The sequence below is a fragment of the Mustela lutreola genome, chromosome 8, assembly GCF_030435805.1.
Source record: "Mustela lutreola isolate mMusLut2 chromosome 8, mMusLut2.pri, whole genome shotgun sequence".
In the NCBI taxonomy this organism is placed as follows: domain Eukaryota; kingdom Metazoa; phylum Chordata; class Mammalia; order Carnivora; family Mustelidae; genus Mustela; species Mustela lutreola.
The window spans coordinates 56,830,794-56,840,635 of NC_081297.1; the positions used below are offsets into that span (position 1 = coordinate 56,830,794).

Consider the following 9,842-nt stretch of genomic DNA (forward strand, 5'->3'; position numbering starts at 1 on the left):
AGCCTGGGTCCCGGTCCATGGTTGGCCCATACAGCGCTGTAATTACCTGGATAATGGGAAGCTTTAAATGAGGCCCCACTAGCCTCTCACATTATAAAGGGGCCTTAAGACCCAGCTGCTGCCCTCACCAGGGGTGAGCGTGGGGCCATGTGCTGGCAAAGTAACTTCTGTCAGTGTGGCCCGAGTCCCAGGGTGGGTGGCTATTGGGGGTGTGGAGTAGAGAGGCGAGCATCTCAGCACTAGCAGCACTGAGAAACTCTGTGGGGGATCCACACTGTGGGCTGCAGTCAAGAAGGAAGCTCAGGCTTCCTTTTCTGTTTTCTGAGTAAATTTTTATTGAGCACTTATTATATCCCAAATACTACAGAGCTAAGGATCCAGTAGTAAAGAGAACAGACAAAAGTTCTTGGCAATGGAACGCGGACATTCTGGTGGGGTAGACAGGCTGTAAGTGAAGCATTTAGCATATGGGATGTAATTAATGATGAAGAGAAGAAACAGAAGGGGGATATGGAGTGTGAAAGGGCGGTTGTTTGAAGTAGGGTGACTGGGGAAGACGTTGGTGAGCGGAACATCTTTGGAGTAAATACACAACGGCTGTAGTTCTCCTCACTGCCCCAGAAGGAGAAGAGAGCAAGGTCCCAAATCTCCAGGTCTTTCAGAGAGGGGGAGCACCACTTCCTCTGGGAGAATTAATGGCTCCCTTACTGGTCAAAGTTCGTACCAGTGTAGTAAAACAAAGGGGAGGTTTGGAGTGAAAAACACACAAACAAAACCTGAATTTATGGCTCTTCTCTGGTAGCTGTATGTCCTGGAGCACGGGACTGACTTTTTTTTTTTTTTTAAAGATCTTTTTATTTTTATTTTTAAGTAATCTCTATACCCAAAGTGGGGATTGAACTCAAGACCCCAAGATCAAGAGTCATCTGTTCTCCCTATTGAGCCAGCCAGGTGCCCCAGGACTGAACTTTTTGAGCCTCAGTTTCCTCCCCTGACAAATAGGAAACGCTGAGAGTGACAATGGCTCTGAAGCTGCTTTCACTTTGCTGTCTCCCCACCCCGTCCCCGCCTGGTTCCCTCGAGCAGCATCTTCTCTTCCTAGTCCTCCTTCCATCCCAGCCCAGCTCTGACTCTGACTCTCCCCTGGGGCTCCACCTCAGGTATGAAATGAACAGCATGAGCTCCTTCAACAGAGTGGGAAAGGAAGGAGAGGCTTGAAATGTCCAGGGAGAAGATGCCTGGCTGCATGGAGGCCGATCAGAGAGGGGGAAACATGTAACTGTGAGGAAATAGAAGCAGTTAAGAGATCAATGCTGAGCTGGGCTGGGCCGGACTGGGCCGGGCCGGGCCAGGGAGAGGAATGGGGGGGGGGCGGTGGTGACAGCTCCGCCACCGTGTTCTTTTCCTCCTTCCTGAGGTTCTAGCAAGAGGAATAGAAGTTAGAACTCTGGAAGAATGCAGCAAAATCAGGCTGATTATGGGCTGGAGAGGGAGTGGTGTAGGGAGAGGCATTTGCCCTGGTGAAGAGGGAGGCAGACACTGGAAGTTTCTGCATTATACAGCAGGGGAGAAGCGCTGACCCATCACTTGGTCCTCGGCTTGGTCAGCTGCAGCTGGAAGGAGGACAGGGGGAGAAATGAGAATGGGAAGGGATGCCAGACTCACCTCCCAGTGCTCAGGGGCCTGTGTCTGGTTGTCCCGGGAGTGTGGGAGGGCCAGAGAAGCACCTGCCTGAAATGCTTCTGGTCTGGCAGTTGAGCCTGAAGGTTTAAAGGGCAAGGAGCTGGTGGGTGAACAATGAGGAGAAGGAGACTCCGGGACCACACCTACTGAGCTATACCCAGCATGGACATTTTGGTACAAAACATACACAACATCATTCCTTAGTGCACCCAGCTCCGGAGCTGTTGGAATGTGAGCACACTGCAGGGCCTGTGTGCTCGTGTGTGTGTGTGTGTGTGTGTGTGTGTGTGTGTGAGTGTGCGCGTGCGCCTGCAGCCTATAGCCTCCTTTTTCTCCACCAGCCTCCCCCCTCCCCACCAGCCACCCTGGGATTGGTGATTCGCAGCCCCTCCCCCGGTTCCCCCAGACCCTCCCAGCCTTTATCTGTGAGCTGGGCAGGAGGAGTTCCTGCCACATCCTCAGATCCCCTCCACTCCCAGCTTCTCTCTTCACGGAGGCAGCAATACCACCAGCCTGTGTGTGTTTGTGTGTGTGTGTGTGTGTGTGTGTGTGGTAGGGGAGTGGGCAGTGCTCCTGGCCAGCTCCCTGATCCTCTTAGACCACCTGCCCCAGGCTCAAAGCTGTTCCACAGGTAGGCACGAGTGGGAGAATGTTGGAGGGACTGGAGCTGGCACCAAAGGACAAAGACCAGGGTTAGGAGGCAATAGAGGTGGCAGCTTATGATCTCGGCACTGGGTCTAGGGAAGGGAAGCAGAAAGTGCTGATATGGGTTGAGAACCAGTAATGTTTGGAGACTGTGGGTTCAGACTGATTCTTCTAATACTAGAAAGTTTTGCCGAAGTCTTGGGTTATCTGGTGCTAGAAACTAGAATCCAGGATCCCTCCTTAAGCTGACTAAGAAGGCAGACCTGTGCATGTGCTACGAATCTATCATCTTCCTTGGGGGACTATTGCCACACAGCTCATTGCCAGGTGCTCGAGTGGGGAGATGTGTGATGCGGGAGCAGGGACACTGAGCCCAAGGGCTGGCCATCCTGCTCAGAGATACTCTCCTTGGACCAGGGCTTAGATGGGAGAATGGAGGCTGGGGAAGCAAGACAGATTGTCTCAGAATGTCTCCTGCCCCTGCACACATGCTGTATCCTCCCTCTGCTCCCCCATTCCTGTCCTGTCTCTCTGTCCTCTTAGGCACCATGCGGAGGGCCCTACTGTTTGCAGCCATTCTGGCCATCAGCCTGGCTTACAGTCTGGGGGCTGTCTGTGAGGACTCACAGGAGCAGGTGGTGCCTGCTGGGGGGCACAACAAGGTAAGACACCCCTTCTAGCTGTGCCCGCCCCGGCGGAGCTCGGACCGACATCACGAGAGCCCACACTCTGCCTGTTCCACAGCTGTTGAGAGGAAAGTGGGACGGGTGAGATTGTGAGCTCCCTGGGTGACGCACCAGAGGGTGGGTTTCCCTGCCTCTCCGGGAGTGTCATGTTCTCACTGTCTCTAGCTATGTGGTCTAGGCGGCGGGGGGGGGGGGGGGTGTGTGTCTCAGTCCCTCTGTGTGTCTTTGATAACCCTGTACCTAAAAAGTGCCCTACTAGTATGTTGTGCGGTTGGTTGATTGACTGGCAACCTGGGAGTTGGATCCCAGGGCCGGGGGTCAGCTAGGGTGGTCTCGCTCAGTTTCTGTCCTTTGCAGGGGGCAGATACTGTCCACTCCCTAGATGGGAGTACACGCAGTCAGAAATTCTCTCCCAAATGGTCATTTTTAAGCCATTTTACCTATCAGCTATGTATATCATTTTATTTCCAAAATTCAAATAAATTCTATTGTCCCCTGCTCATCCACCCCCAGTGATGTCAGGTGCTCCCAAGACCCCCAACGCCTTCTTTCCTTTCTCTTGCCCCCACTCTAGCCTCTGCTTGGGATAGGGGGCAAAATCCCTACAACACAGACTTGGGCCTGATTTCCAAAGTTTCTCTGAGAAAGAGAATAGGAGTTGACAGTGAAGGGGTACAGGCAGAGAGCAGGGAGGAAGTCTTTTCAAGGTTTTGAAATGAAAGCAATTACATTGATACCCATGCTTTTAAGATGATTATAGATGGAACTTATTACAAATTCAGTGTGTGAAGTCTAACTGCTTCTCCAGCTCAGATCTGTTTAGCATCTCATTATAGGAGGTGGGCAGAATATTTGAACAATCTGGGGAAAGCGGCTGCCTAGGAAGCCGTGTGCTGGGCAGAGAGAGAAATCAGTCTTCATCTGTACATGTCCCAGGGCACAATAGGCTGGTGGTGGCTGCTGCACCAGATCCAAAAGATCAGAACCAATTCAAAAATACAAAAAACAGGCACGCCTGGGTGGCTCAGTTGATTAAGTGTCTGCCTTTGTCTCAGGTCATGATCCCAGGGTCCTGGATCAAGTCCCTCATCGGGCTCCTTACACAGTGGGGAGCCTGCTTCTCCCTCTTCCAGTGTACTCTCTCTCTCTGGCAAATAAGTAAATAAAATCTTTTTAAAAATATGGGTGCCCAGCTGGCTCAGTCGGTAGAACACATTACTCTTGATCTCAGGATTGTAAGTTCAAGCCCCACATTGGGTATAGAGATTACTCAAAAATAAAGTCTTTTAAAAAACACATAAGGAGTGTCAAATATGGGCTGGCCCTTATGTTTGGAGCCCAAAGTTTCAGCTGGAGATAGAATATCTGGATATATTTTTCTAAGACAAGCTTGCTTCAAGGTCTTTTCCTCTTGGTTAATGAAAGGGAGAGATTGCCATTTCACCTTCCCTCCGACGGTCTGAGAGGACGAGGGAAGTTGGGGTGAGGTAGGGTAGGATCTGTGTGTGCCTAGGCAAGTGGGTTGGTATGCGCAGGGGTACATTCCATATAAATGTGCTGCTTGCGTGCTCAGCAACCCAAGGACATCTGGGCTCGAGAGAGAGAGGCACCGCTGAGACTCAAGGTAGAATCTCCAGATATGATCACGGTCACTGTTTCTCTGCAGCTGTAATTAACTGGCTGTGTGGTGTGTGCCCACCAACCATTTAGCTGTGCCCAGGTTGCTAAAAAAAATCACCAAGGCAATGAGGAGCCCCTGCCTGGCAGCAGATCCAGAATGGGGTTCATTTGTGGAGGAGAAGAAGAGTCATTCCGAACACATAGACTTCCAGAAATTCCAAATTCTGTGTAGAAAGCGATGGAAGCGGGGGCGCCTGAGTGGCTCACTGGGTTAAAGCTTCTGCCTTTGTCTCGGGTCATGATCCCAGGGTCCTGGGATCAAGCCCCACATCGGGCTCTCTGCTCAGCAGGAAGCCTGCTTCCCCCTCTCTCTGCCTGCCTCTCTGCCTACTTGTGATCTCTCTCTCTGTCAAATAAATAAAATCTTTAAAAAAGAAAGAAAGAAAGAGACAGAGGGACAGTCAGAGGCTGAAAACTATGGAAAAGAAAAGAGAGTGAGAGGTGGTGAGAAGCTTAGCCAGAGAAGCATGCACCACAAACACAGTGCAGGGTGGGGGGATTTGGGGATCGCAGCTGGGTGCTGGCTCTGTCTGATAGGGCTTTCTATGGATTCATGGCTCACACAGTGGGGCAACGATATCCTGGAGCAAACTGGTTCCCCATGTGCCAAGGAGAACAGAACATAAAATCTTTATGTTCTAATGGCTCTTCTCACTGAGATGTGGTGGTAGTTGGGAGAGAGCCCCAAGAGACAGTCCCTTTTGAGCTTGGGAGATAGAGTGTGACCAACTGTCCCAGTGTTCCCAGACCACCAGCTTAAGCACTAAAGTCCCCGCATCCCAGGAAAGCTCTCAGTCCCATGCAAACCGGGACAGCTGGTCTGCCTCTGAGGATGCCCAAAGCGTTCCCTTCTCCAGGGCTTCACAAACCTTGCTGGGCACACCTGTCACCTGGGGCTCCGGTTACAATGCAGGTTGTCGAAGTAGGTCCGGGATAGGACCAAGATTGAGATAATGTATTTCTTTTTTTTTTTTTTAAATATATATATTTTAAAGATTCCATTTATTTGAGAGTGAGATAGAGCATGAGCAGCGGTAGGGGTAGAGGGCAAGGAAGGAGCAGACTCCCTGGAGCCTGATGCGGGACTCGATCCCAGGATGCTGGGATCACGGCCGGAGCTGAAATTAGACATTCCACTGACTGAGCCACCCAGGCGCCCTGAGATACTATATTTCTAATAAGCCTACAGTAGTGATGATCCTGGTCTGTGGACCACACTTTCAGAGCCCACTTCTCTTCCAGTGTAAGCCAGAAGAAATTCTCAAAGTTACAGGATGTCAGGTTCAGCTGTGATGGTCTCAGGAAGAGGCTGTCCTTTGTGGGGAGGGGCAAATGGATTAAGTGCAAGCCTCCTGCCTCAGCCCTCTTTGTTTCTGTCTCTTAGAAGGACTCGGACCTCTACCACTTGCCTTCATCCTTGCTCCGGAAACTCTATGACAGCCGCTCTGTCTCTCTGGATGGATTGCTCAAAATGCTTAGCAAGGCTAGCGTGGGTAGGAAGCAGCCCTGGGGAGAGGGGGCTGGGGGGCAGGAGTCTGATGATTAAAGAGGCTTGGGAGGAAACTTCGGGTGGGACGGAGACTGAAGATAGCTTGGTGAGTAATTGAGGGTTGTGCTCTGAACCCCCTCTGTCACTTTCCAGATTCCATTCCCCACCAACTCACTGTTCTTGCTTTCACAGATCCTAAGGAATCGTCACTTCCCCAGAAACGTGAGTAGTGCCTTCTCCCTCCCTGTCTCTGCTGACCGCTTGCTACAGCTCCATGGGCACGGGTCCCAGTGACTACTCTGGCTGGCCCCATCTCAGCTGGCCCAAACAATATGGTGGCTGGAACAGCTCGACCAGCCTTTCCTGGACGTGAGAGGTCACTGGGAACCAGAGGGAACAGGTGTGAGGAGAGTGATGGACACTCCCTCCATCAGCTGGTCATTGGGCACCAAGAGAATCTCATGGTGGCTATGAAGACTCTACACCAGGCATCTGTGGGGGCAGAGAATTCTTGAAATGTGGAGGAGGGAGAGGTGGGCAGAGAGGGTGAGCTTAGGGGATACCCTGATAATGAGGGAGTCATGCTGTGGCATGATAAAGAACCAAAGACCAGGAACCCAATTGCAAAAGTCTTGATACACGTCTGGGGGAACGCATCCTCATTCCCCACCTACCCCATGATCACTGTTGGCAATGTTGGCCCTTTCTCTATAGGTGACATGCATGACTTCTTCGTGGGACTTATGGGCAAGAGGAACATCCAGCCAGGTAGGTGTGGGTAGAGGTACAGTGGGAGGGCTTAAGGTACTAGTAAAGATATGGCAAAAGTCAAGGGCCTCATATTTCTCACCTGAGGGAAAGACAGGATTTCTCTTAGCTATAGTGAGGGTTCCCAATCAGGTTGGATACACAGTCCAGATCTCCCTGGGAACACAGTGGGGAGACCTTTATAAGCTAGTCCTGCTGTAGCCGGGAAGGAGTTGGAGGGGGGTCTGTCCTTCCTCCCCATCTCCCAAACACAGTGTGCCTCTTCTTTCCAACTCTACCTTCCAACACTACCCTTAGTGGCTAGCGCTTTGCTTTTGGGTCAGGATGAAGGTCACATTCAGAAAAATCCCTCCTAATTACACTATTTACTTTAACCCAGACACTTCTATTGATGTAAACCAAGAGAACGTTCCCAGCTTTGGCACCCTCAAGTATCGCCCCAGTGTGGAATGAGGTAAGGATTGTTGGTCAGGAGAGGAGAGGGAACTCTGTGTGTATGTTGGAACTCTGTGTGAGGTTGGGGGGTGGCTGCCAGAGAGGCATTTACTCTGACACCACAGGCATTAATACTCATAATTTTGCCCTAAAATGCACTGTCAGTGCCCAGCACACTGTCTGTCAAACATACCGTCACTCAGGGGGCATGCTTGTCTGAAGAACATGTGCACACACACGCACACATGTACATACACACCTGCCCCACTTGCCCTCTCTTGCCCCATTATCATGGACCCTGGCTGGCGCTCGAGCAGGCATGAGTCGTGGGACATGGGGAGCGAGAGGTTTTCCTTGTGGCTTCTCCAATGGTCAACTTCGGTTGTTCGGGTTCCGTTCTCTCATTATCTGTATACATGACGGAGAGACCGTCATCTGATAATTGCAGGCACCACAGCCATCTCCCGGGTGAAGTGTTCTGCCTCCTAGGTAGGCACAAGCCATTCAGATCTTGACGGGGTCTGCTGTGTAATTCTTCACAAGGGTGATTTAGGAAGAAATGCAACAAACTCTGAAATTTTAGGGGGAGTAACTAGAAACTATATCTGAGTTGCTCTGTGTGGTGTAATGGCTAAGAGCATAGCCTGCGTTTGACTCCTGATCTGTAGCTCACTGGCTGTGTCCCCTTGGCGAAGTTACATAACTGTTCTGTGCCTCAGTTTCCTCATCTGAAAAATGGGGGTGATAATATTATTTTACAGGGTTGTGGTTTTGAGGATTGGGCATAGGTAAAGTGTTTGGAACAGTGCCTGGCACAGCGTACACAGTGTTGTGTGTTATGATGATTGTGGTCTGGAAGGTATGGGTCATGTCCCAGTGTCCCTCCTGGCTGACTCTGGTCTGTCTGCTCTAGAGCTGTCTGGGCTGGACCCTGGGCTTGAGTGGGCTGACAGATCTCTCACTTGCTATGCGAGCATGAGAGTCCCCAGGAGAGTGTCTAGTCAAAACATGGAAATTTCCGTCTCAACCCCATCTTCCCCCACATAGCAATAGCAGCCCGAGGGATGGCTTTCTTTGCACTACCTTCTGAAGAAAGAAGGTGTGGGGGGGAGAAATAGAGAGGGATTGGAAAGCCCATGTTCCCACAGAGAGACTCCTGCCCCTCTCCCTGTGTCTCTGTTACCCACGGTCATTGCTCTCAAGGGAGACCAAAGGAGCAAGAGCTCTCGATGGAAGATGAAGCTTCCCATGCAGGGCTCCTTGGGCCCGGAGACTAGGTCTAGCCCCCCATTCAGTGCTGGGTGAGAGGGCACAAAGAGCCGTAATGACCGTAACTCGCTGATTACATGGTCCTTACCGTATCATTTTGCTCTCATTAGATGGTTATTTCAGTCCTGCCGACCGCCAGATAATTATACGGGCAGCTCTATCTGGATGACATACTTTCCCCCAGTGCTATGCATCGGCCATAAAGATAATTACAGTGCAATTTTGCCATAGTATTTTATACAAATGGTGGAAACAAGTGCATTGTGGAAATCTACTTTTAATGTTCGCCCGGTGAATCCAGGCTCTTTCAGAAGGGCCAGTCGCATAATTGCAGCCTTCGTAATCTCACCACTGATGGAGCATTCAACCTGTTAGGAGCCAGGAAGAACAGCACATAAAGTCCCTGGGGGCTGGCATTTAAAGGAGATTAGATGAGATGGATCAACACAGTTCATTGGGTCATCTTATTTCATTCATGTGAATCTGTTGACAAAGGACGTTATCCCTGGGCCTGAGCTTCCTCTGGGAGGTTTCTGGGAAGAGGAGGAGGGCATGGGTGAACCTGGGGGAGCATAAGCATCGGGACACAATGAATGGGGCTTTGTGTGGGCCTGAATCATGGGGATTCGAGGACGATAGATAGGGACCCTGTCACTACACCGTCCTGCAGGTGTTTGCAAGTAGCACGGTAAACATGCGACCAGAAAGGAGCATGCTCCTGTGGCTAGGATTTGGTCCTCTAGTTTAAAGGCTACACAGAGAGCTGAGGGCTAAGACTTCTATTCTCTTTCTTCCTCCCTTACACACTCCCCACCCCCCCAACCCACACATCCCTACTTCCCCAGCTGGTGGCCGTTGTGAGTTTTATGAGACAGAAGATGTGATTTCATATTTTCTGGTCCCCAGCACTCCACTTCTGGACCCCGGGGCTGCAACATGAAGACACCTGTCACCCCCTCCCAACCCCCAGCTGCACGATTTCCCTTTCTTTCCTCCAGCCTTGTAGCATCCCTGCACTTGGACTCCTTCCCCATCCCTCTACTCCACAGTGATGTAGAAACCACAGACTGAGCACCCTCAGTCTCCGTGGGCATTGACTATAGATTCCCTGAGGTTTCTGAAGTGTCCTCCATCAAAAATATGATGTCTCTCTCTACTCCCCAACAATAAAGGATTTTCAAATATGA

At 50.9% G+C, this 9,842-nt stretch overlaps 1 protein-coding gene across 2 annotated transcripts; it reads left to right on the plus strand.

Moving 5' to 3' along the window:
• The first annotated feature begins 2,129 nt into the window (after nt 1–2,129).
• TAC3 (tachykinin precursor 3) lies at nt 2,130–9,842 on the plus strand. 2 transcript variants are annotated; one of them, XM_059183498.1, is made up of 7 exons: nt 2,130–2,314; nt 2,872–2,990; nt 6,079–6,187; nt 6,376–6,405; nt 6,898–6,951; nt 7,331–7,405; nt 9,562–9,842. In XM_059183498.1, the coding sequence occupies exons 2-6, from the start codon at nt 2,877–2,879 to the stop codon at nt 7,402–7,404; spliced, it is 381 nt and encodes a 126-aa protein (XP_059039481.1). In that variant the 5' UTR covers nt 2,130–2,314; nt 2,872–2,876; the 3' UTR covers nt 7,405; nt 9,562–9,842. The 2 variants fall into 2 exon arrangements, with proteins under 2 accessions (XP_059039481.1, XP_059039482.1); XM_059183499.1 differs by having other exon boundaries at nt 6,082–6,187.

Coding starts and splice junctions, on each gene's coding strand:
- TAC3 (XM_059183498.1), top strand. CDS start 2,877: ATGCGGAGGGCCCTACTGTTTGCAGCCATTCTGGCCATCAGCCTGGCT. Junction 6,188..6,375: donor GCTTAGCAAGGCTAGCGTGG/GTAGGAAGCAGC, acceptor TTGCTTTCACAG/ATCCTAAGGAATCGTCACTT. Junction 6,406..6,897: donor ATCGTCACTTCCCCAGAAAC/GTGAGTAGTGCC, acceptor CTTTCTCTATAG/GTGACATGCATGACTTCTTC.